The sequence below is a fragment of the Cimex lectularius genome, unplaced genomic scaffold, assembly GCF_000648675.2.
Source record: "Cimex lectularius strain Harlan isolate CLEC.00 unplaced genomic scaffold, Clec_2.1 scaffold75, whole genome shotgun sequence".
Classification (NCBI taxonomy): domain Eukaryota; kingdom Metazoa; phylum Arthropoda; class Insecta; order Hemiptera; family Cimicidae; genus Cimex; species Cimex lectularius.
The window spans coordinates 1,691,950-1,719,392 of NW_019392758.1; the positions used below are offsets into that span (position 1 = coordinate 1,691,950).

Consider the following 27,443-nt stretch of genomic DNA (forward strand, 5'->3'; position numbering starts at 1 on the left):
TAGAGAGGGTAACGGCCACTCTCCTTTCTTTCATATATTAATTCTTGCCTTTATTCAACTCCATACACTTACCGAGAAAGGTCACCTTATCACAAATTGGGTGCTATCTTCTGTAAGTACAAACCACCAATTAAATATTGTAAGTCGAATGTCATTCATGGAAAATCATGTAACGAGTTGGTTTTGATTTTTTCGACTGTGAAAACTTGATATTTTTTTAAAAATAGGTCTAGTTCAAGAAAATTATATTTTAATTTATTTACAAAAAAATCATTATTGGATTAGATATAAAATGCAATATATCAAGTTTCAGTTCAATTTAATTTTTTTTTAAGAAAAAGAGTTTTTATGCTGTTCTTAAAGCATCACTACTTGTGTTTTCATTTCAAAATCTATCGATATTTAGAATTATATTTCATTAAATGATTTCATTATATATCCCTCGATAAAAAAAATAAAACAAATATATAAAATTAATCAACCGTCTCAAGACTTAGTAGAGCTCAAAAAGTCGGAATAAACCGGCAAGAATCGATCGTTAAAAAAAATCCCTTCAAATTGTTTAAATTTACCTCGTTGGACTTGCTGTTTTAACCCTTTCATATCGGTTAAATTTGTCAGAACGGCAGAAAAATCTCAGGACGCTCGTATTAACGCAACCTCGGTATACAAACTCTTGCACCGAAATTCTTCAAAATTTGATTACAAATCGCATATTTTGTTTTTGAGATTTCTTCCCCAAGTCTAAAGCGTCCAACGTTTTCCGATCTCGGTCCGCCTATACTCGCTGTTTTGGTCCGTCGAACTGCCACCTACCAACAAACATCGAAGATAGACGGAAAAACGATCGTAAAACGTCCAGGCTTTTTTGATTTACCCCAAAAAAACCTTTAAAAAAATTGCAATATAAAAAATTTTTGTGATCATCTAATGTCATTGATAAATAATATGATAACAATAAATAATGTCAAATTTCTAATTTAACAATTTAAACGCAAAATATTTTATAATTTGATCGTTTCTTCTGTCTATCCTCTGAGACCTAAACAGGAATAATAGTCACATTTGGAAAATAATTTGACATAATATAACAATGTCTTACCTTTAAAAAAAAAAATAATTCCATCATTTTACCAGTTCAAAAATAATTAACTAGGTCATTCTAAAAAACACAATTGAAAGTTTAAGCCATTGTCATTATTCGATGAACACTCGTCCAAATAAATAAATTAAAAAAAAAAGACAGGGAAGTAAAACAAAACGCCCTTGGGACCGATTCTACCAAAAGCAATAGTGATGAATTTTTCTTTTTGTCTACTATTTCCGTAACACTTTTGGAAAAACGCGGAAACGAGCGTTTGAGTATGCTAACCCTTTTCTCTTGGAAAATGTAGGAACGGGCGTTAAGCCAAAACTTAGCGGACCACGAACAAAGATAGAATGTTAGGGCTCTCAGGCCAAAGAAGATAATCTAATTAATCCTATAAAGTAAAATGTTTTAGTATATATAAAAACTATTAAAATTGAGACAATAATATAACATATGAAAACTCGTCACATCAGAACATTGGAATCTGCCTCTTACCTAAGCCCATTTTTATTGCCCATATAACAAAGTCCTGATTTGTTTCAAGAGTGATTAAAATTTTCCTTAATGTGTTTTTAAGTCCATAAAATTTGCTTGTTTCCAAAATTTGGCAATTATTAAAAAAAATGTAATTAAAATATTGCATAAAGGTTTTCCATGTCTGGGGATGTTGCAGTTTGGAAATATGTACCCCTGCGTATGCTGTTGTTTTTAAATTATTTAATGTTTTATTGTGTTTCGCAACAGCAAAGGTCATATCAACCCCAAGAGTGTTTTTTGAAAAGAAAAGAAAAAAAAAGAGGCCCATTATTAAGTACTCTAGGTTTGAATCCAGTGCCGAGATTCGAACCAGGGCCCGTTGCGGCCATACTTGTTTTAACCCTTTGATCAAAATGGGGCTGTTTTAAACAAATTTAATCGGAAACGTGCAAAATAAACAAATTGAAAACTGCACAACATGTTTACCTCCGTTTGATCGTCCCCCTGATACCCTTGGAATGCTAGTTATTTTTACGTTCGGATATCTTTCTGTACTTGTTGATAATTCGGTGGTTATAATAAACCTATTTTTTATGAGTGTATGTGCGTGCATGGGTTGTTGAAATTTTGTGGAATCAAAACAGATCGCACCTCCGGAAGTTCAAATGAAGGAATAAAATCTCAACAAGTCAAGTTTGACGGCTCTGGCCCTTAAATTCTTATTATGTATTTACAGTAGAGTTTACAAATTTCTTTCTACCTAATTCAAAGCTAAGGGGAAAAAGAAAAATGCCGAATTATGAAATAAATTACTACAAAACATAAAAATTATGCTTTGAAGTGTTGTTCAAAAATTCCGGCTATGTTTCTTTTATAAAATAAACTTAGTTTTATTTTACATACAGTGCTCTCTCAGTAATCCGAACTAATTCTTACTTGGGAGTTTCGGATTACAAAGGGTGTTAAAAATACATATGTACAAAAAAAACAATTTCAACACAACTAATTAAGGTTTTTAGCTGAGATAAAAAAGTCAGTGTCACGAGCGGGATTCGAACCCAAGACCTTCGGCTTGATACGCCGCTACTCTACCACCTGAGCTATCGTGACTTCAAGCCCCGGTTGGTAGAGTAGCGACGTATCAAGCCGAAGGTTGTGGGTTCGAATCCCGCTCGTGACACTGACTTTTTTATCTCAACTAAAAACCTTAATTAATTGAATGATATTAATTGGTCAAGCGGACCACGAATACTAGTGAATTTCAACACAAGATTTTATTATTATGACATACATAAAACGTTAAACCTATTGGAATACATACATTGTCAATTTTTCTTTAAAAAGTCAGTTGTCAGTTTAAAAAAAAGTTATTTAACATTTTCTTCATTGCTTTTCCTTTTCACCCATTTCTGAGTTGTAGGTGCATTGTACATCCCAAGAAAACTGTAGACGGATCTGATATTTAATTTTTCAGTAGTGAAGACGAGAGAAATTCACTGAAGAAAAGAAATACTAGAAAATTTGTGTAGTCTAAGCTGGTCTTGATTTTTGAATTATCCCTCTCACTCATTCACTCTCTTTATAGACCTTACTAGGGACGTGCAGACGCTGTGCCGTCCATCCCTTAAATAGCCAAGGGTTCAATATTGGTCCTTGTAAGGCCCTCAGAGGCGCTTCTTGTCCCCCGACCGACCACGCCAATCCTCAGATCCCTCAAGGGCATTGATGACTGTTAAAATTGTCTGAAATAGTACATATTTTATATTTGGGCCATAAGTCCTCGATTCCTTGAGAAATTGTCGTAGATTAGGAAATTTCACTCTCGCCAGATTATCTTTCTTTCTTAATTGTTCCATACTACAACCTGTGATCATTAAGCCGTATAAAAATGTACCTAGTAAATTTCCTGTTTGCGCATTGATGTCAAAAACCTAAAAAGTCAATTAAGACGATCCTCGAAATGTTTTGATTTAATCAGATCTAAATGGGCGTTTGTTTACGTGGCCTTTTACAATCCACCGGAATCTAAACTAATTATAGTAAATTGCGAAATAAAGCCAGTTCTTATCAGTTATCACGATTCTCGATAGAGCCTGAAACGAAATAAGCTCCTGTCATAAATATTTTTCGACGTACGTTGCTAAAAAAAAAAAAAAAAATAATACCAGAGAATACTCTCATATAAAGTACGTAACATATAACAATATATGTATAAATATAACATAAAATAAAAATAATATAATAGTGATTTATTTACTTATAAACGCGTGATAAAATTATCTTGTTTACACGTACATGGGGCTTCTTTATCTATTTCTAAATTTAATAGTCCTTAACCAAAACATGAATAGACCTAGATCAACAAAGGACAAAGAGGACTATCCTCAGTAGACAACAAACCGAACAAAAACAGGGGGAAACAATCTTAAGATAGTCGATAGGGTTTTTTCAGTTAAAAAAAAAACTATTGTGAAATATGATGAACATTCGTGTTGTTATTTTAATTTTTAAATGTGAAATTGGTACAATTTCGCGCGTCAAGGTCATAAACACTCTTGGCTTTGTCTTGACTCCTCGCGTGTCTTTCTAATGTACTCTGTTTGCCAGCCGTGGCGAGTTTTTAAATAGAATTTTGGCTTTAAATTGAATTAAAATCCGGTGGGAGTGATAAATCACGTGACGAAATAATTTGGACGAAGTGAAAAAATGGGCATTGACAATTGTAATAACGTTTTATTTCGAGCACGTCCTAATTTCGATTGTCTGACCTGAAGGCCGACGATATATCTCTTTAATATTAATTAGCCTTTTATAGATCACATCGAGAATCCGATTACGAAAAAGAAAAGTGGGAAAACTCACATTCACAAAGTTTGACATGGTTTTTCTTCAAAATTTTCAAATTTTCTCCCGCCTGTCCTGTATAAAGTGCAAAGCCAATTTATTCGGGAGAGAAAATAATTAATTTACATCCCGTTAAGCTTTGTGAACCGTTTCAATTCGTTATTATCAAGATATGCAACCCATAGGTAACCGAGTCTGACTTTTATACAGGGTTGTTTGAAAAGATCCGGCACACATATTCTAGGGTTCTTAGAAAGCTAATTAATTTTTTTATCTTGAGATCGAACGATCATCATCATCATCATCAGTGTAATATAATAAGATTGGAGTCTTAATCCATTAATTACACTTTTATCGAATGGCTAGAAACGACTGAACTAAAGATTCCATCGCCACAAAAACCGGAAGAGAAAATTTCACAATTATTAAGTGATTAGTTCATTGAGGTTTTTGTTTTAAACTGATCATTGAAGAAGGCGAGAAGCCAAAACGCGTCTGACAGACCAAAACAACGAAGATAGAAAGATCAAAATGATCAGAAACTATCAAACTACAGGTACCATCACCCAACAGACCGGATGATCACAACATCAAAATTTTTCGAGGCGAGTTTAGCCTGATTTTTCCTAATTTACAAAAACCATTGACTCGTGTGTTTGTTAAATAATATCTGAAACCTATTTTTTCCCCTAAATCTATTTGCCAGTACAAAGCCAAACTAACGTTTCTTGATTTGTGTGGTGTGTAGTGACCGTTAGCCAATGACAATTTGGAGATAGTGAGGTGCGGTCTGGTGTGACGTAGGTTTTAGATAAACATTTTCTTTATCATGCTAACGTTTCTATCTTTATTGAGATCATCTTCAGGGCTCAAAGTGTCACTCTCAACACGACACACAAGAATGACACATCTACACAGAAAACACACTTTTTTTTCTTTTTTTTTTATAACTTTCCTTTAAGGAAAGCTAATTTATGGCCTTATGTTAATCATATTAGCCAAAAAAACATTTGAGTGAGTACAAATACGTTGATTGAATCTAAAATTTCGAGCATTGTATAAATTCATTTTTTTCACATCCTACATGTATTTGTATAATTTAAACAATGTTTATAAATCCCAGGCCCTGAAGATGATCTCAATAAAGATCGAAACGTTGGCATGATAAAGAAAATGTTTTTCTAACACCTACGTCACACCAGACCGCACCTCATATGGCACACATATTCTAGGGTTTTTGGAAAGCTAATTAATTTTTTTATCTTGAGATCGAACGATCATCATCATCAGTGCAATATAATAAGATTGGAGTCTTAATCCATTAATTACACTTTTATCGAATGGCTAGAAACGACTGAACTACAGATTCCATCGCCACAAAAACCGGAAGAGAAAATTTCACAATTATTAAGTGATTAGTTCATTGAGATTTTTGTTTTAAACTGATCACTGAAGATGGCGAGAAGCCAAAACGCGTCTGACAGAACAAAACAACGAGGCTAGAAATATTAAAATGATTATAAACTATCAAACTACAGGTACTATCACCCAACAGACCGGAAGATCACAGCATCAAAATTTTTCGATGCGTGATTTAGCCTAAATTTTTCTAATTTACAAAAACCATTGTCGTGTGTTTGTTAAATACTATCTGAAACCTATTTTTTCCTCGTAATCTATTTGCCAGTACAAAGCCAAACTAACGTTTCTTGATTTGTTGACGTTTGGAAAATTTCAACCACTATCACCCTCGGACATGTTCGACAAAAAAAATTATCTGTGTGTGCCAGTTAAGAGATTGTCAACCGATTTTGTTGTGATTTGACTCAGCTGTAGGGTACAGGTGTTTCCGCATTCTCAAATGGTTCTCGACATTGGCATTGAACTAAAACCGGACTACTAGACTCTCCCTAGTAGCTTTCGTTACGCCGAGGACGGAGTTGTTGTTTTTTTTTCTTTTTTTCCACGAATGTTAATGTTGCCACTGCCCTTTCTGATATGCAGATTAGATTGAACGAATCCACATGTTTCACAATTTCCCTAATTCCTCGTTCAAGTGCACCGATTTTTATAGCAAACAGACAAAAGACATTTTTGTGTTTGATTACCAAAGAGGAATTTTTTTCCACTAATCTACAATGTTCCGTTAAAACAAAAAAAAAACCTATCCAAACTGAACGTTATTACAATCCTTATAAACTGAATTTCTTTTCTTTCAGGCATGCTATTGTAACGATAAAATCAATCAAAAAATTAAAAAAAAGAATTTAGTTTCTTACTAAAAAAACAAAAATCCAGTTAAAAATTCATTACTACTCTGAATTTTATCCAGATTCAACGTTTTAGAACCGCTGGAAAGAACTGGATTGTTCTACTTTCAGCCTATGTAATATTTGTGAGCTAGATTAGTCAGAGGCTATTTTTTTATTCCGGTGTCCTATGTTTCTGACTTAAAAATTGATAACTCCCCTGGATTTTATCCAAATTCAACGATAACAATTCTTCCTTTGCGGTTGTGTCAAGAATGTTTAGATTTTATACCATTATAGGTGAGAAAAAGGGGGCATCGGTGGCCGGAACGGTTTAGGCGTTGACACGGCGCTCATCACTGTAAGGTAAAGGTCCCGGGTTCGAATCCAGCGGTCCTGCATTCGAACCCGACATACTTACAAATGGGCTTTTTTTCAAAAACACCCGCACCCGGAGGGTTGATATGACCTCTGCTGTTGCGAACCCTCGTAAAAATAAATAAATAAATATAAATGAGAAAAATAATAATGACCAAACAAAAACACCTCGAAGTTTTATTTTATATCTTTAGTTCTGATTTATTTACGGACACAACATTTGGATCGTTACGTGTAGTTTATAAAGTCATATAAAGATTTTAAGCCCCTGTAAAGTTTCCGGTAGATCGGCGGAATGATGTTAAAACTATCAAATTTTTTTATAAAAATAATTTTTTCCCGGATTTTCTCCAAATGTATAAAAAAAAATCAATTCGGTTTCGTTTTAACCACTGTTTAAAGCCTTAAACGCGAATTTTGTGGCAAACAAAACAGATTTTTTTGGCTGGATCCGCTGGGGGAGATTTTTCACCTCCCATGGCTTGTGTTTTGGACTTAAAAATTTATAAATTCTCCGGATTTTATCCACATGCAACGATATTACAACCGATGACAAGCTGAACATTTCTACTTTAAGTCTATCTCGTATTTAGGTGTTTCAAGCTGTTATAAGTAATAACAATACGGGGGGGGGGGATCAGCAAACATTTTTCAAACGTTTTATTTTTTATCTCCGGTCATAATTTATTCGCGGTAGCCACGTTTATGGCGTTACATGTAATTTTTAAGGTTCTAACGCTATAAAAGTTTCCGGTCGATCAGTGGAATCGTTTTAAAGTTAAACTATTTTTGTGATTTTCGAGAAAAATCGAAGCCATTTGAAAAGCAAAAAATTTGATTATTATTATTTTTTTACGAGGGTTCGCAACAGCAGAGGTCAATATCAACCCTCCGGGTGCGGGTGTTTTTGAAAAAAGCCCATTTGTATGTCGGGTTCGAATCCAACGGCCCTGCATTCGAACCCGGGTCCTTCACCTTACAGTGATGAGCGCCTAAACTGTTGCGGCCACCGACGCCCCCGAAAAATTTGATAGAAAAAATTGTTTTTCGATTTTACAATAAATTTGTTAATTTTTGAAAATACCGATTCGGATTTGTTTTAAGCACCATTTAAAGCCGTTAAATACGAAATTTTATGGCAAAGAAAAAATAGTCATAACTGGATCCATTGGGGGCATATTTTCCTTTCCTCCGATCCCCAGGGGTTCACTAAAAAATTCATAACTCCTGTGGGTTTTATTCAAATTGGATGTAGTGACAACTGTTGGAAAGCTGAATGTGCTGACAAGGTTTATATTTTAAGTTAAAATAAATTAGAAAAATTTGAATGAAATTTATAAAAACACCTCAAAACTATTTTTTTTTTCACTGGTTCTAATTTATTTACGGACAAGATGTTTGTGTCAAGGCGTGTAGTTTACTAGGCCCTACGTCCCTATAAAGTTTCCGGTAGATTGGTGCAATCGTTTCGATGTTATCTCCAGTTTTACGATTTTCGATTAAAAAAAAATCCAAGTCGAAAAATTTAAGAAAAATATTTTACCGAAAATTCGTATACGGGGGTTTCTCGGGGTGCAGTGAACAAAAATATCAACTTTATTTCTTGCTAAAAAATAGTTTAACCACCTTTAAAAAAACGACAAGAATCTATCTGTTTATATTATTTTCTGACCGAACGTAGACAGTCCACCTTATAGATTTAGTTAATGCGAAGTGGCGAATAGAGTAGAAAGTTAAGTTAAACCAAAGAAACTGAAATAACTGCGGGAGTACATAAAACAGTAACATAAAAATATCTAATGTTTTACCACGTAGTATCAAGGAAAAAAAGTTTCCATAAAATTCTCGTTAAACCCAAATTTTAATGCTAACATCTATTGCAAATTTGCTAAGGATTTCATATTTTCTTAAAAGATTTTAATAGTAAATGCCCTTCGCTAGTTATTTTCCCCTAGATAAAATATTGTTTGAGGAGATTAGTTAAGTTTTAGCCAGGGTTTGGGCGCTGGCAGAGAACGAGATTTGGACATTTCTAATTATTCAGCATCTATTTTCGAAGGGGAACAATAACAAGAATAGGAGAATAAAAACCTGTCGATAATCAGCACAAAAATAAGAATCTTATCTCCATCTGTGAATAATACCTATACTTTTAATGGAAATGTTACAAATAAAAAACACTTTCTTTGAAATAAAACTGAGTCATAAAAATTTTACAAAATCTATTGTTTTCGGTGCTGCGCAGTTTTTATTCCCGAAATAGGTCTACCTTTTAAATATAAAGTAGTGTAGATAAATAAAACAAAACGAAAAAATAGTTTCACATGCATACGCGTATGTGCGTAATCGAACTTAGACTGTGAGGGAACCAACTGCAGTGTTTTGATGGTCAGACCTAGGTCTAAGTTTGTCTTAACCTGGTATTAACCTAAACAAACTCATTTTTATTTTATTATTTATTTACATATCACTGTGGGGTACTCGCTATCCCTCCTTCATCATTTACACATATAAACAACAAACGCTAAATTGATGTGCCATGCTCTGCAGTACAAACATTCACTCTAATAAATACATTCTAACGAAACAATAACAGAATTGATCAATCAAAACACTTTTTATACTTATACAATTATATAGAATAGATTTGAATAAAAAATCTGTTTATGCAAAAATACCCCTGTGACTCATTGTTTCGCTGCAGTACTCGAGCACAATTCATATCGGGTGCTTGCTCGCTCTCTATATGGAACCAAAGACAGTCACCCTTTAATCGGACGCATTGAACAACGTTTCACTGCAAACACATACGCTTGGGCTCAGAATTCCGCGTGTCAACCGCGCATGCCCGATTCTGAGTTTGGTTATGACGGTCCTTATGCGGTTCTCTCTGGGGGCATCCATGCCTTTTATAAACTTAAACCTAATTTTTACTTTATCCTGGAATCCTATTTATTTGAATGCATTATGGTGAGGTGCGTCTTACTCAAATGTCAGAACAATACGGCGTCCCACAAGGGAGCATTCCTGGGCCTATTCTTTATGCTCCCTGCTGACTTTCCTATACATCCCAATTTCATTATTACCACCGAATGGCACCAGACATGCCAAAAGTGGAGTACAAGATTGAATTAGGAAACTTGCCTTCCATTGTACTTCAAAGACAAGGAGCTGCCAAATCCAATTCAAGTCACATATTTAGGACTATATAACAATACAACTTAACATCTTGGGCAACTACGAAGGCTCTTTAGACCAAAATCTATTTTGACCACTAAACCTCTACTAACTTCGTACAAGACAGTGTGACCACTTTGGACATAGGGAGTTCCTCCAAGCCAGCCAATATCCAGCGCATACAATCCAATCAAAAGTCATCATACAAATTGCCAAAGCACCTGACTACTCTGCAATTTCACAGTTACCCCATTCCTCAACGAACGGATCCAGTCCATCTTACAAAGGTTCCCATCCGGAAAACATGCCACGTCGCCGTTAACGACGATGGCCTCGAGACCTCCTCGCCCCTTATTCACCCAAACTGAGTGCCAGCTGGCTTCTATCAACGTGTGTAAAATTAACGAATTCTTGAAGTTTGTTGCTTAAACAGAAAGTACATACTCTTCTGAATAAGGAATGCGTATCAAAATTAAAATCCATCGAACAGAATTACAGAGAAAAAAAATAGGAAAAACTGAAACTGAAAAATAGGAAAAAAATAGAAAAAACACTAACTAGTCCGAAAAATATCTTTTGAATGTGTATTGGAATGGTAAAAATACGTGGAATATTGGACAATCTTTGAGCATGTAATAATTTCAATTACTAATACAATTTCGTTACATTTACATTCCTGTGTTATTGTATTATTACTAATACTGTATTAAGTCTGTTGACCACCTGGAAAATACAATTATTTAGGTAATAAATAGTAGTAAATATATATATTTGAGTAATCCGACAAACCAGCGAGTGAAGACGGACCCAATAAATGACCCCTATGCCGGTTCAGCGTGAGTTCACCGACTCGACATCACCCATCATCAAAGCTGGAAAATAGATAATGTTTTTCTGTTGTTTTCCACATTGTTTGTTTTTGTGGATGCTCTCTGGCCCGGGTTACACCTCGATCCGTGACATCCCCGATAAAGACAATTGACATTTCAATATCTAAATTGGTGATGGTTATATGCTATCAAAAGAAAAACATCGGAGGATTTCCATTAAAATGATTCCGATTAAATTGAAAAACCGATCTTTGGGATCACAGCGATGAGACCAAACCCTGATAAATAAATATATAAACCTAGGAAGCCACGTGCGATCCATTTATCATTGAACTTTTTTAAGTTAGGAATGTTTTTTGTAATATTGTCTAAACAAAACATTTGTTCTTATCGAATACATGAAATTAACTTTTTTGCATAGGCTGTATGGATCCGGAGTATCCGGAGAGAAAGAGAGTGAGAGAGGGAGAGAACGAGAGAGAGAACGAAAGAGAGTGAGAGAGAGGCAAAGAGAGTGAGCGAGAGAGGCAGAGAGAGAGAGAGAGAGAGAGAGAGAGAGAGAGAGAGAGAGAGAGAGAGAAGGTGAGTAATCATAGATAGATAAAGAGGGATATGGACAGAGAGAGAGAGAGTTTGTGCAAGGTAGATGATACATAAATCATAGATAGAGAGAACACGGGGATTTCATGCTACTTTTGTATTTCACTGTTATCGTACAATATTGACCAGTCTCGAAATGATACATTCTTGCTGGGACATAACGTCTATGGTGGGCCGGTCAGAGGCGATTTTGACTGAACTTTATTCGGTCAATGTATTGCCCTGCATGCCCTTTTATCAAAACCAGGCTAATTTTGTTGTACTCAATGTCTAACATTGCTCCTTGATGCAATCCAAAACGGCTCTGGGCTTTATTATCGAAGGCTATTCTACACATGGCTATTCTATTGTTGGTAATACCCAGCATTTTAATCTTGCACAATTTTTTCATAAGCATAGTCTCCGCCTGATAGACAGTATATTGCCCAAGGCTTATATCAATTTTAGTCCTTGGGTGTTTCCACAGATCTTGACTCAAACATGCTCTTAGAATTAGTATTACAGATATCGACCATCACTGCAGCCAGTATCTCACTGACGTGGATATAGGCTTTTTCAGCCCGTCTTCTGACCGAGACCTTTTGGTACTCATCTGCTGTAAATTGGCTTTTTGGCTTCAACTTACTCAACTTCTTGTTTCAGTAGGGTTTACACCTTTCTCCTTGCGTTTCCCAACTTGTAGATGGTGTACTCGTGCTTTCCCACGGGGCACTACTGCATGCTCTAGACTGCAATACAAAACTAGAGAAGGTTTATGCTGAGTTGGGTATTCTGACTAGTTTCGTCAGCAAAAGGGCATGTAATATTGTTAGGGAAAACATGAATGTCGGCTGTGCATATTGTGACTAGTAAGGACATAGGATGCTGCGCTGAGAGACACTCGGTTCAATTAGAATATAAGAAGGAAATCGCTTGAGATGCAGTGTACCAGATAAGATGTTAAAAAGTAACTAATAAATAAATAATTAGAGTCACATTTTAACTGAATAGCTCGCTCGTGCTTTTGCCTATATGGGTTGAGTTCTGGATTCATTTTAAGTGAAAGATTCTTTTCAAAACATGTACTCGCCACATGGAAATAATATAAACGTTTGCAGCAAACATTTGACGCTGACAGCATTATTACAAAATTATATTTTTAATAGAAGTTACAAGAAGTAAAGTCTTCTAATTTTTTCGATGTACTTTCTAGTATGCTGCTTACCTTCCATATTTTTGTAGGCAACAACACATGCACGAGAAAACATATTATCACACAATACAATAAAAATTCAGCATCATCATAAGTCAATCCATTAAAAGCTACATATTAGCTTAGGCTTGTAGTTATTAATAAATTTTGATATGTATTGCTATATTTTTGTTACAATCTACATAAAAATGTTGTACATTGATATATTCACATAGTTAATTTGAGCAAGCAGAAAGGCCAAATAAAAATATTCAAAACAGGAAAATTTCAACTTTCAAAACTTTTTTTGGGCCATACCAGGGTCTATTCACAAAAAGTGTCGTGTACGAGTCGATAATTTTGAGTGTAGGATCACCACAAAAAGTTTGGTCTAAATCTGTGTTTGTAAAATTACAGGCAGACCGGCCACAGAAGATAGAAAAATTGCGAAACACATTAAACCAATAAAAAAGCCAATTAGTCACAAATCATCTCAAATTACAGAAAATCGCAAAAATTACCCAATGAAAAATTGTCTAATTGAAACGGGAAGCCTAATTCGATGAAGTGCGAGATAAATTTCATTGCTTTCGGTACAATTAATTTTGTACAAAATTGTCGTGGTGTCCAAATTAAAAGCAAATTAATTTCCGTTTAATTAATAAAAAATGCTTAAGATGGAGTTCGGAGGGGTGATGGACCTGCATTTTGGTTGTTACCCATCATTTAGGTCTGCCGATAATCGCATATTTTGCTCTGTCAAACGCATTTCTCCAATTCGCCATTTTTTGTGATGTGACTAAAAGGGACTCGACTAAACTGAAATCACACAGACAGTGGATGTCGAAAAGCCGTAACGGACAGACAAAACCATCGAGACCATGGAAACCAAAGTGATTAGTAACGGCCAAACTACCATGTCCATAGGTAAACAAAGCGAGAGAGAAAGAGAGAGAGTGAGAGAGGGGGGGGAGAGAGGGTGTGAGGGTGAGAGAGGAGAATGACAAGAGACGAGGGGGAATTCATGCGATTTTCTTTCTAGTTCCCTGTTATTATTTTCATCACCTTCAAAATGATACATTATTATTGGTTGGACGTGACGTCTACATAATTTCTTTTTCCTGTATCTTGAATATAAATCTGACATCATAAAAAAAGTTTTCTGATATCGTAGTGACTGATCACAACGTCTCTCCGTTTATTTTCTTCCTTTGATCGCCAATTTTGTATTGTTGGTGACGCTTTTTTTTTCTGGTGTGGTGTTTTTTTTTACATATTTACCGCGGTGAGTAGTAGCCAATCTTTTATGGTTTACCATAAAAAATTGAATATTATTGACCGAGGTCTACGGCTAAGCTGGTTGGTCACAACTTGCGAAGAAATCGCTCAGCACTGAGCCCCCCGGCGACCCCCACCGCTCCGGGAAGAGAAAATTCTCTTATTTAAAGGAGGGTGCAGCGCCCGACTAGACGACCTAGGTACTCTCCAGCACCATCCTCCGTACTTACGTTTCCTTCTGAAGTAAGTAAAAAAAAAATCTTTGCAAAAACAAATTCAATTTTAATTTTCAAACCTTCTTTTGTTATTTCATATTGTTATTATTATTTGTTGTATTATTATTTTTTTTTTGCAAAGCATTTCCAATTCGGCCGAAGTGTTACCGATTTAAAAAAAAATGATTATGGTTATATTTCTTCGATTTTGGACAATTTTTTAGCCTGGTTAATAAACTAAATACTAAATTTTGGTATCAGGTCGTCCATTTTTGACAAAAATTTTTGTCCTTTATGGAAATTTTCGGTTTTTCCGGACCGATTCTTTAGTGATTGAATAATTTGTGCCAAATTTAATGTTATGTAAGTGAAAACAATTTAAAAGAAACTAAACGACTATGCACTTTTGTCGTTTTGTTTAAACCAACATACAAGGTGATAACCTTTTATTAGGTTAAAGTTGGGTTTTACAATTTCTACATTGTTGTTCTTTTTTTGTTTTGTCTGTGTTTAGTGTAGATATTTTGTCCAATTTTTCTGATTTGGTAGTTCGCTATATTTATTGTCTCTTTTTTTATGTGATTTAGTGTTTTGTGTCATTTTCTTCAGTTTTGTGTGTTTTTTTATGTTAAAGTTAGGAAATAAATTTTTCCCAGGACAAAAAGCTGAATTACTAGATTAAAACTCATTCCCTCATTTTCACACCGTCACCATTTTCTCATTTAGCATAAAATTTCTCCATTTTGGTTCGATGTAATTAAAGGAAAGGGTGTACAGTCAGCAAGCTTTTTAAACGAAGAAGTTATGAAATTTGTCAAGCTCTACCGTGAATTTTTTCAATGAAGCTGCAAAATTACTAATTTTAAATTTAGCAGTTTTTGAAAGAGTTGGTGTCTGTTTTTTTACCAAAAATTAAATTAAATTTTCTAGAAGGGTCGCTTCTTAATGGAAATTTAATGCTCTTTCCAATGCGTTTTGTGGATTTTCCCAAAAATGAGTACTTCAAGAGCTACGAGTAGTATTATGACGAAAACCGTAGATAGTTGAAGAAACCAACAACTTGAAATGTTGAATATCTGCGAAAGCGTTGAGAATCCAACCATGGGGGGACTTTTTTGTTACATGTTGTAGAAGCACCTGACGAACTTTGTCAAGCGTGTTGTGAATCATGTAAACAAATACATTTCGAATTGATAAATTGAAAGAATATACTGGGTCAACAGCTTTGAAGCTTGTCATCAGCTATTTGTTGAAAACCCTGGCAACTTATTTGATAAATAAATTATTCAAAACTCAGACCAACAAGGACATGAAGCTAATGAGATCATTAGCATATTTCGATATTTGTCTCATATCTCCGTAGGCAGCGAAAGAACTTAAGATGCTAAAGAACTGACGGTTAGAGGGTCTACTCTAGGATTTGCGAAATCTACTTAAAAAAAAGTGTATTTGATTATCAATTTTATCCCTGGTTAAATTAAGTCTAATGACCCTCGACGGACTGAAAGATTTCTCTGTTAAAATGTTAAGCACCCGATTTGAAGCTCGAGTTTCATTACACACTTTCTTAGATAAATTGAAAAATGTTGGCTTCTTCCCTATTTTCTTTCGTGGAAATTTTACAATAGTAAAACGGCCAAAGCGTCATTGAATAGAAATAAATTATTAGCCTTAAACAACGTCCGTTGTTTTATTTTTAACGTCTTATTCCGTGAAAAGAAAATCGGTTCTTTGCACCCGGAGCGTGTATTTTTATCGTCGATAAAGTTTTTCGAAAATTTCACCTATGAACGCAAGAAGAGAATCCATGTTGAAAAGATGCTGAAAATCTTCATCAAGGGAATATGAAAAATAAATTGTATGTAAATTGAACCAACAAGTGTTGGCCTGATGTGTGTAGTTCATCGGAGAAATAACAAAGACAAACTATTATCAGTTAAAAGGCAATGCTGATCTCCTCATTCTCCTATTTTGGCTGTCGTTCTTGGCCGGACAAGTTTGAATTACACCTGCAACAATAGAGGTCCTATGTCGGGTTCGAATGCAGGGCCGCTGGATTCGAACCCGGGACCTTTACCTTACAGTGATGAGCGCAGTGTCGGCGCCTAAACCTTTCCGGCCACCGACGCCCCTGCAATTTCTAAATTAATTATCATCTGTTTCTTAAAATCCACGGTTCGTAGCAATTATTATCAAAAGGTTGAAAAATCCCAAGTTCTCCGTGGTTGAAATATTTTATTTAATTTCGTCTATTAAATGGATATTTCGGGCTTACGGCCCATCATCAGACCCTAAACATGGAAAACCTCATAGTACAATTGTCATCCAAATACACACACATAAGTAATTTACAATTTTTTTAAATAACAGTAAATATACCTGGACTATGCCATAGATAAATAATATTTCCATCCCATTTTGAGGGGGATGTCTTCAAAATGGTTTTAAAAACCGACGCCCCACTTTTTTTAAATTTAATATTTTTATGACGGCAATTAGAGTTGACAGTTCTGCATAGAATAATTATTTTGTCAGAGTTCTCAAATCAATCTAAAATTTTGCCGTTGCCGGTCGTTTTGGTCTGCTTATCTTCATAGGGTTCTGTCGTACCTAGAAATATTTTTAAAAACTAAACTTTACTAACGAGAGGATTTGCTAAAGACGATGGATCACTGGTTTCAATGAAACTTTTTTGGTGATACTAGGTCGAAAAGAATTAGACACCTCCCAGAGCGTTATCTATTTATTCTCGCCAGTGGGCCCTAAGGGCCAAGGAAAATTATTATAAGTACGTCAAGCTTTCCTGCCTTTGCCGTGCCTTTTCGCTTAACACTGGACCCTGGTGTGCGTGGGTCGTGTAAGGCCGCGGTGGCTCTTTTTTCATTGACCTAAGGACTCATTTGTAATATCCTTTAGACCTAAGCTTTACCTTTCCCAGGAGTAGGAATTTCAGTTTACAGAGGCTTTCGCACCATCAGAGGACATGTTCCGCTGTTTCTTCTTCTTCATGATAATATCCGCGCAAGTTTGTATCTGCTACTTCAGATATGCCTCCGGAGTCTGCAGTATCCAGTTAGAAGTCCTACTACCATTCTGGTCCTAGTACGTCCTAGGTTTAATAGTTCTGCCGTTAGTTTTTTTCACTTCGATAAAATTTTTCGCGTGCCTCTCTGCCCTAGGCTACATTCCCTTTGAACATGACTTATTTTTAATCCATTGACGGATCTGTGCTTTGGCAGTTTGATATGCTACAAAATGGTTCAGAGCCAATAGATAGATGTATTCATTGAACTTTACTTCAGAGGAATCAAAAGCCAAAATAATCTTTGTATAATTATATCAGCAGTTCCATGGAGATTTTTCAGTGCTGAGATCGCGCTGAGCGAATCTTCACTCTCTTCCTTCTTATTTTCATTAATGATACTCTTTAATAATTAAATTCATAATAACAATTATGGAAGACTCCCCCAAGATCGATGAAATGTGTAAAACAGGTCGTTTTTCTAATTTATTTTTAAGTTTATTCCTCCGTTCAATTTCCGTCAACAAATAATCTATCAGGGTCATATGTCGAAACGGAGTCGGCCTAAGGGAAAGGCCATAAAGAGAATCAATTTCCAATAAGGGAAAAAATAGAAAATCGACTTATTTGTAATTAACTAACACATCGTCTCGCATTTTCACATTCTTTGACGGGCTGCCGTTTAGAAAAAAACGCCTATCTATAGGAGGAACTCGCGAAATTCCCGCGAGCTGTTTTCCACGGATTTTCCAATGATGGATAATTTATGAAATTATTCGGGTATTCGCCGTTTTCCACTTATGTGAGGATTATGGTGATGATCCGAAATCCGCTGACCGACGACATTATTTGTGCTATATTAATCACTATCACTAAACGATGTTTACAGCTTATTAAGTACAAACACCAAAGAGGGGGAAATTGCCTGTAACTACAAGTTCATCACCCTGCAGACTACACCCAACTCCGCATACACATGTACAAAATTGAGCTGACATGAATCACCCACCTGGGTTTTGGCAGTTCAACAGCAAGGTCATTTCAGCCCCCAACACAGTTTTTACTCACATTCTTTCCTATTGTGAATTATCCCTCTACCACCCTTTACTCATTTTAAACTAATCCAATTAAGGGTCGATATTCAATATTCCACCATTGGCCCTCTCACACTATATATTCACTCTAATAAATACATTCACTCTAAACACACGCTAGAGGCACGGCACTATCAGTACTGTATACAATAAGACCACACTTTTTTCTTCAAAAATAGTAACGGGGATGCCGTGCTCAATCACAATTATTGCATCGATTGGGATCCCTATACGCTCCCTACATTGAGCCAAGGAAGACACTCTTTAAATAACTGGGACACATGGAACAACTTTTGTCTACAAACTGGACACTTACTTAATCTCTTTTATGATTCCGAAAGCCAACCATCGAGTCTCTTGTTTCTCAGGGGCTTCTCTGCCCATCCGACACACTGTGTCTGGGTCCCCGGACAACCTAAGCAAGACGTCCACGAAGTCGAGAAATCTCATGATTAAAAAAAAGTCTGTCTACTATCTCGTCAGGTAATAAGTCACTCAAACGCCATAAATTCCTCATTGAAGATGGTGTAAAGCCGAAACAATGGGCCAAAATTCATAAAATATAAAACAAACGAAAAAAAAATATATCGAAGTTTCAAAATTTTCTATGCATCGACGACTGCACGGTTGTTAGTAGACAATGAACTGCCCAGATAAGGTAAATCGCAGAAATGAGTCATTTTTCTTACCGTGTAATGAACATTGTTTTTCTATTAAAATTTCTATTAGATAAGTTGAATATTGTTATCTTCATTTAATCTATTATTAAGTTTGTACTTCTTAAAAACATTCATTTTAACAAGAAACTTATAAAGCTGCACCACCAGGGTAAAAATGACTCGGCATTCATTCAAGATTTTATTTTTAACTGAAAATATTATTTTTATTCTTTGTTTTTTTTCTAAGATATATTTTATCTCTAAAGTAATTATAAAGTGAAAAACTGAAAATATTATTTTTTGTTGGGGAAATAGTGTTCATTACACTTATTTTAAAAATTAAAATCACCCTGGTTGTTTATACCTTCTCAACGACCATTAATTGACGTTTTCAATTACTTTGTGCACATTCTTCGCACATTGTCATTCTGCGCCGTGTATTTCGCCGTTTGCGTTAGTTCTAAAAGAGAATAAACACGACCTTGTTATGTCTTATCCTTTCCTTTTGACAAATTTTTCGACCCTCGGTTTCCATTTCCTTCTCCTTTTTACGAAGGTTAAAGAAAACGACAATCCTTTCTTGAGCATAGGTTTTTACAATGGCTTTTGATTCTTTATGAGCTTGAAGAAAAACAGGCATTAGAACAATTTTCCGACGGATAAACTAAAGGAAAATTACATACTTACAAGGACAGGTCAAGGAACGGTGAGATATAGATCGAAAAATAGGCACTTGTCAAAGCGTTCTTTCCAATGGTTTTCTCTCTTTGTTGTGCATGTATATTCAAGGTTATTATAAGAGATAAAACAGATAAAATCTCCCACTTGTGTTTACAATTGGATTTTGTAAATAAATCTTTGAAGAGTCAATCTCATCTTTGTTTGTCTTCTGTAAAACCTCTTTGAAAAGTTCCGATGGTTTGATTTTTTTAACTTGTGTCATTTTTAAGTTTCAAATTGGTTTGAGTGATGGTTTTAAGCGATAGAGATTCGATTGGAAGCATAGTCGGAAGAAGTCAAGCGTATGTGGTCAGGGTGCGTAATATTACCGGAACAACTGTCCGAAGGGTCTTCCATCGCTACTTACAGGAAGTTACGCAAAAAGGCATGGATCAGGTCGCCGTGTCATGTCCCATGGGGATGATAGTTTTGTTGTTTCGTATGTACTCGACATTTTCCTGCTGTATGCTTTACGCACTGTAAGGCCAATACTTTCAGAAGCTGGATTATTTGCGAGAAGGCCTGCCACTGGTCCAGTACTTATGACAAGGCACAGAACCGCTCTGTTTTCCCAAGAATCACATCAATTGGTTTGAGCAGTATTGGACTAAAACTTCGTTTTCGGAAGATCAGGGCTTTTATTTGAGGTCATCTGATGGTCGAGGGAGTCTTAGGAGAAGAACAGGAGACCCATATATCCTCGCAACATTTTCACACCGGATGTGGTGTTGTTTGGGGAGCCATTTCTATGGAAGGTACACAAAATTGATCTTCATCGAGAGTTCCCTAAAAGTTATACGATACATTGAAGAATGTTATCAGAAGAAGTTTGGAAAGAGCTTTCAATACTTTGAGTGGCCAGCAGGTAGTCCCAACTTAAACCCTATCGAACACCTTTGCCACAAGTTTTCAAAGAGGGTAAAAAGTCGCCCAGTTATGCGAGAAAATTTGCAGGAATTAAGAATGGCGCTGTTGGAGGAGTATGAAAATATTCTACAGCACTGCATTCAAAACCTCATAAAGTCGATGCTATGTCGAATGAAAGCGGTGACCAATGCCAGAGGAGGAAATAGTCCGTACTGAATTGAACATTTTCTTCATTGTTTCCAATTTTTGGCCAAATTGTTTCACTCATTTTACTTTTTTATTTACCTATAACTTATAATTTTCTTTAAAAATACTCCTTCAAAATCAAACATATGTGAACAAAAAAACATTTATGTCTTACTAACTCTCGCAAAACGACACATAACCGTGACACATCTACCCAGAAAACACACACTTTGAGTGAATACAAATACTTTGAATAAACCTAAGATTTCTATACTGCGTACATCATTGTATACATCTTAATGTTTTCGTATAATCCAAACACGTTTGTAAATCCCAGGCCCTGAAGATGATCTAAACAAAGATCGAAACGTTGGCACAACAAAGAAAATGTTTTTCTAAACTTATATATTATCCTCGGCTTCTAGTTGAAGAGTTTATTATTTTTTGGCTTAACATCACTGAAAAAAGTTTCATTAAAATCCGTGATCCCACGTTTATTTTTTGTTAAATTATTGTTGATGATGGGTGTTGGTCTGCGAGTCGGTGTACTCATCCGAACCGACATAGGGTCACTTATTGGGTCTGCTTCACTCGCGGGTTTGTTGAATTACTCAAACGCGTTCCTCACTGAAGATGGCGCAATGCCGAAACCCGATCGTTTAACAAACCCGCGAGTGAATGCAGCCACAATAAGTGACCCTATGCCGTTTCAGCATCAGTAAATTATTGTTTAGATATAGTTTATCTTTATTTTGCAATTTTATTTTTGGAAGTTTATTGACCCCACCTTTCCGCAGTGTTTGTTGGGTGTTTTGTAACAGGCGGAATTTATTACGAGCGATCCAATTTGGCAAGGGCGTCAAACAGGATGCATTTCAAAAGGAATTTTCTATTTTCAAGTCGATATTAGTGGACTTTTTTTTTAAATTTTCTACTTTTTCTGTTTGTTACCGCCCTGTCTTTCGTGATGAAGGCGTTAATTCGAAAACAATCCTACTTAGCCCTCTATGGAATTGGGCCAGAAATTCATAATCATAATAGAATCATAACAAATCATAATCGTCTCGGCGGGTTTTAATTTGAATATGCTCCCTTGCACAAAGTGTAGATTTGTAGATTTCAGCAATTTTTTTTGTCGTTGAAAGGAATCAATTCGGCGGTTGGCTGATTATTTGTATCGCGTTGCGGTAAATGTCCCCGGCCTCTTAAAATAACTTGTTGAGGAAAAGGCGAAACTAAAATAATCCGGTACTTCAATACGAGAGCCAAACATCTGCCTTAGGTTAAGGTCAAGCTTCAAATTATTTCATCATAACCACATGATTACTTCGTTAAATTATATTTACTGATTTTTTTCATAATATAATTGTAGGCTTCCGTGCACTTTTTACATCCTTTATTCAGCCAAAAGGTTATTATTTAAAAATGTAATATTGACCGGAACAAAAGACAAAATAGGTCGCAACATAAGGCTTTCATTTGTTTTCAGTTTGATCTTTATGTCTTGGTCTGCCTATGCTCACTGTCTTCTCGCCATCTTCAGTGAATGGATTAGATAAGAGTTCAAAAGGAGCTGTCGTCTTTACGAACTGCGCAACGCAGTATTGGTCTAACCAATTGTTGCCTAGAGCTGCTCATTAAGCTTAAAGTTTTTACCAGATACCAAAACTTTTTCAAGGACTCCTGTGGACTTCAAGCCTGGGCTTTTCCTCTCTCAGGAATAGGAATCTCAGCCTGTTTAGGCACAAACAGTCGACATTTCCCGCTGTTTCTTCTTCTTCCTGACTTGCTTTTGCTTCTCCAGAATTGTGAATCCAGTCAGCAGTTCAACTATTATTCTAGTTTTAGTAATATCCTTTAGGCCTGCTTTTCCTCTCCTAGAAGTGCAATCCCAGCTTGCAGAGGCTTTCTTCACACCATCGGAGGACATGTTCCGATGTTTCTTCTTCTTCCCGATCATATCCGAACAGGTTTGTATCTGCTGCTTCGAATATGCCTCCGGAGTCTGCAGTGTCCAGTCAACAGTCCAAATATCATCCTAGTCCTAATACGTCCTAGGTTTAGTAGTTTTGTTTTAATTCATTGTCTGGTGGATCTAGTGTTTTGGCAGTTTGGTTTCCACAAAAGTGTTCAGGGCCAGGAATACCAAAATGATCTGAAAATACCTATACTAGGTCCATCACCTCGCAGGCCCCAAGAGAAAAATATCACAATCTATTAAATTCAGTGAGATATTTTCTTGTAAACCGATCACTGAAGATGACGAAATGCCTGAACGAAATTGACAAACAGACCCAGAGAGGACAGGAAAAGAAAAGTTAATGACCAAGTGTTGAGGTTCACCCCGCGATCAACACGGAAAAACCTCACAAAATAGATCTTACAATTCGATCCTTACCGATCTTCATTAAGATAATCACACACACACNACACACACACACACACACACACACACACACACACACACACACACACACACACGCACGCACGCACGCACGCACAACACACGCACGCACACGCACACGCCACACACACATACACCCACCGAATATGGCGAAAAATCGTCAGACGATGTCGGTAAAGATCAAACTGCAGGTTCATCTCTCACCGCAGACCGCAGGAAATCTCACGATTTTTAATGTAATGACATGATGTATACAAAAGAAAGGTAGTTCCAGTTGGTAACGGTGATGGAATTTTCGTTCTCAGGAGCCTTCCCCTTCATGCCTCGCCAGAATGCACAGCACGTTCTTCATCTTAAGTGGTTAATGAAGGTTCATTTCACTTTCCTCGTATTCGCCGGCGAATTATTTATCCAAAGTTTTCATCTAGTCGTTTTCTTATAAATAAATTTTATCAATCACACTTGATTAACTCGTGCTGTGGATATTGATTTAAGACCTTCTTTTTTTTTGTTTTCCAGAGAAAAATCTGTTCTTTTAATTAGCGAACCACCATCTTGTCACTCTGTTGCCGAATAGATAAATAGTTAAACATGGTGTGTTAATCTAGTCGTTAATTGTATTAATTGAATCACTTGATAATGGCGAGAAAATCCGTAATTGAACCACTTTCGTTTAAATATATTCTTAGCGACCGACCTGAAGATTGTTCGTTTATTCATTTCATTCTCTGCTTATGCTCGCCGTTTTGGCCTTTTGTCGCAAACTGTCGAGCACAGCAACCGAACTGGACGAACGATGAAAAGTGCCAACGATAAAAATTGGCACAACCCTTTCATTAACTTATAACGAAAAATATAACTTCACTTCTTTTAATGTTACATCCATTTTTTAATCAACAACGTTTCAGGTTTTACATTAAATTTTAAGTTGTTTGTAAATTTTTCAAGTGCTCAATTTGAAAGAAAAAATTTGCTAAGTTGCTAAAAAGTCTCATAAATCACAAAAAGGTCAAAATAAAATTTCAGCATCAAGATTATGTACTTAAAAATTTTCAAAATGTATTGGACCAGAACGTCTTTTACATTTACGGTAGCCGGCCAAGAACGTTGATAAGAATAATGGTGTACACTATTTTTCCCATAAATGCTTTATTTTCCACTTTTTATTTTCAGGAAAAAAAGCATATTAGTATGACAAACAATTCCATGCGTGTTTAATTTTATTATTTAATCAATTAAACGATTTATGTGTAAAATGGCAAATAAATTATAAATAATGCTAGTTGTTTTGGACACGACGAAGTGTGGTGTAGGTTGAAAATATTGTAGGCTTAAAAATAAACACGGATAAACATTGAATAGTTACTGGGCAGGGAGAGAAGGCGCGACAAGGTTCGTTTTTAAAATGTTTTACCTCCTTTTGTCATTGGTGGCAGGATTTTTTTATGATACCCTCCAGAAAAAAGTTCAAATTTCACGCTGCTTAAATTGTGTTTCAGATAATAAAACTTGAACCTGATGGTATAGCTGGTCTTCTCAAGAAGAATCAAAATGGCAACTGACAATTTACCACTTCAGTATAAAATTATGTGTGCGGGTTCATCCGCTTGTTTCGCTGACATGGTGACATTCCCATTGGATACAGTAAAAGTACGACTACAGGTGAGTTACTACAATTTAAAAATTACGATTTTTAAAAATTAATAATTTATATAGCCTTGATTATCTGACAATCTAGATTTGCATTTATTTAGTAAATTTTATAACTTAATTTGACAAAAAAATCTAACATCATAACATTTATATGGAGAGAAATGGTGTTAAATGCATCGGATTAAAGTACTGCTATACTAAATCAGCTGTATAAATGGTATAAAGGATGGGACTAAGAGAGCTCCCTTGTGGGAGACTGGCTTGTATGCATATATGCATATATTTGTATAGGCTATAAATAATTTATTTATATAAAAAAAGACTTTTTTTTATATTTGGTTTTTTCCATTACTCATGAGCTCAATAGTGATGAAATACTATGTTGGTCCAAGTTCGAGAGTACAAAAACCCAGGGTCAGAAGAGGGCAACCTTCAATTTAACAGTACAACAGTACAAGTTTAATGAAGTTGATCCATGAATAATTTTTCAGATTTTTAAAATGACGATTTTAGCTTGACCGGCTCCAATCGTTCTACTCTTCCTTTTGTCCTTGCTGATTTTGTCTGGTAGACACATTTAGACGTTTTGCAATATTTTAAGGTTTGAAAAGAAACCAATGACTGAAAATGCTGAAATATATCTGACAGACAGTAGGGTAGAAAAATCTAGTTGCAACATTGTACGCACATGGAACTGCAGGGTAGACGATAATCACTTTTCAGTAATTATAAATAAAATTTTCTTTGATTTTAGATTCAAGGAGAGAGTCGAGCTCTCCTTAGTGTTGCAGGGAGTGGCATGGTCATTAGAGAAGGTGCGGTGCAATACAGAGGTCTTGTTGGAACTTTAACCACAATCGCCAGAACTGAAGGAGCTAGGTGAATACATTAAATTTTTATTTTTGCATACCAACAGTCTTAACTTTATTTTTATTACAGAAGCCTGTTTAATGGATTATCTGCTGGCTTGCAACGCCAGCTCTGTTTTTCATCTATTCGAATTGGTCTTTATGACAATGTCAAAGCTACTTATCAAAAACTACTTTTTGGTAATTAATTGCTGGAAAATAAATATGAATTGTATTTAATTTCATCATTATGCTTTCAGGTGAATCAACGAGTGTAAACAGCTCGTGTAGAGTTCTAGCTGGATTAACAACAGGGGCATTGGCTGTTTTCATAGCTCAACCGACAGACGTTGTTAAAGTTAGATTTCAAGCACAGTTGAAAAATGAAATTGGAAGCAGGTATAAATCAACTTTGGAAGCTTATAAAACGATCGCCTCAAAGGAAGGAAAAGCTGGATTATGGAAAGGTGCAATAATGCAGTTTAAAGAAAGAAAATAATCTAACAACTAATTTAAATGTGTTTTTAAGGTATGCTTCCAAATGCAAGTCGTAACGCTATTGTTAATGTCGCAGAAATAGTTTGCTACGACATTATAAAAGAAACTATCGTTACCAAAGGTTTTATGAAAGATGCAACCCCTTGCCATTTCATTTCAGCTGTCATTGCAGGTTTGTCGTTTATAAAAATCAATTTAAAACTAAAACTAAACAAACAAATGAATAATTTGTAGGATTGTGCGCCACAATAGTTGCATCGCCTGTTGATGTGGTGAAAACGCGTTATATGAATTCAAAACCAGGAACATACAAAAACTCCATCAAGTGTGCCTTGCAAACATTTTCTGATGAAGGAATATCAGCATTTTTCAAAGGGTAAATATTAAATTATGCTAAATATTGTGCTTAAAATGTGATTTTTTTTTTTTTTTGAGCGAGAGAGAAAAGAGATTTATATATGCATCAACTGTTGCAGGTTCACTCCTTCCTTCTTCCGTTTAGTTAGTTGGAATATTGTTATGTGGGTAACATACGAGAAGACAAAGGAATATGTTCAACGTTATCATGTTGAATGATAAACTGTGATATTAGGTTAAGTAGTATATATTGTCACTGATTTATTACATGTTAGACATACAAACATTGCTGTACATTTAAAACTTATTACTATTTTAAAATTTTTATAAGGAATATTTTTTACTAATATGACTGTATAAAAAAAGAAAAAAAGTGCTGTGAATTAGACCATTTGTTGTAATTATAACATTCCGATAAATTGTGTCATTAATTTTGTGATTATTTTACTATATCAAAATGAGGATTTTTTGTTATTTTAACAAATTGTAAATGCATAAAATAAATATTATTTCATATTTGTATTAATTGACCAAAAATTCAATCTACAATCCAAGCTATTGATGTAAACCAAACAAGATACAAATCTTTGTAAATGCTTTGTATTTTATCTTCAATACTACCCTCCACAGCAAATTTAAAATCCATTTATCCAAAAATTTAGCAAGAACCACACTAAACCTTCTTATTCCCAATAGTCTTCCCAAACCTTGCCCAACAGATCCCATGCCAATGACCCTATAAGGCATCTCAAGTGGAAGTAGCTACGTCCTCAAATCTATTGTAAATGCTCTATATTGTGTCTTCAATACTACCCTCCACAGCAAC

General features: G+C 35.4%; 1 protein-coding gene across 2 annotated transcripts; it reads left to right on the plus strand.

Annotated features, from left to right (window-relative positions):
• On the plus strand, positions 1–27,097 carry LOC106661265 (mitochondrial uncoupling protein 2-like). Of its 2 annotated transcripts, none has more exons than XM_014384551.2 (8): positions 1–112; positions 24,761–24,923; positions 25,669–25,793; positions 25,854–25,963; positions 26,023–26,229; positions 26,292–26,432; positions 26,495–26,636; positions 26,737–27,097. In XM_014384551.2, exons 2-8 carry the CDS (start codon positions 24,813–24,815, stop codon positions 26,834–26,836), a joined length of 936 nt encoding a protein of 311 aa, XP_014240037.1. In that variant the 5' UTR covers positions 1–112; positions 24,761–24,812; the 3' UTR covers positions 26,837–27,097. The 2 variants fall into 2 exon arrangements, with proteins under 2 accessions (XP_014240037.1, XP_014240036.1); XM_014384550.2 differs by lacking the exon at positions 1–112 and adding an exon at positions 14,238–14,337.
• The last annotated feature ends 346 nt before the right edge of the window (positions 27,098–27,443 follow it).

Coding starts and splice junctions, on each gene's coding strand:
- LOC106661265 (XM_014384551.2), top strand. CDS start 24,813: ATGGCAACTGACAATTTACCACTTCAGTATAAAATTATGTGTGCGGGT. Junction 26,230..26,291: donor AAAAGCTGGATTATGGAAAG/GTGCAATAATGC, acceptor TGTGTTTTTAAG/GTATGCTTCCAAATGCAAGT. Junction 26,637..26,736: donor ATATCAGCATTTTTCAAAGG/GTAAATATTAAA, acceptor CAACTGTTGCAG/GTTCACTCCTTCCTTCTTCC.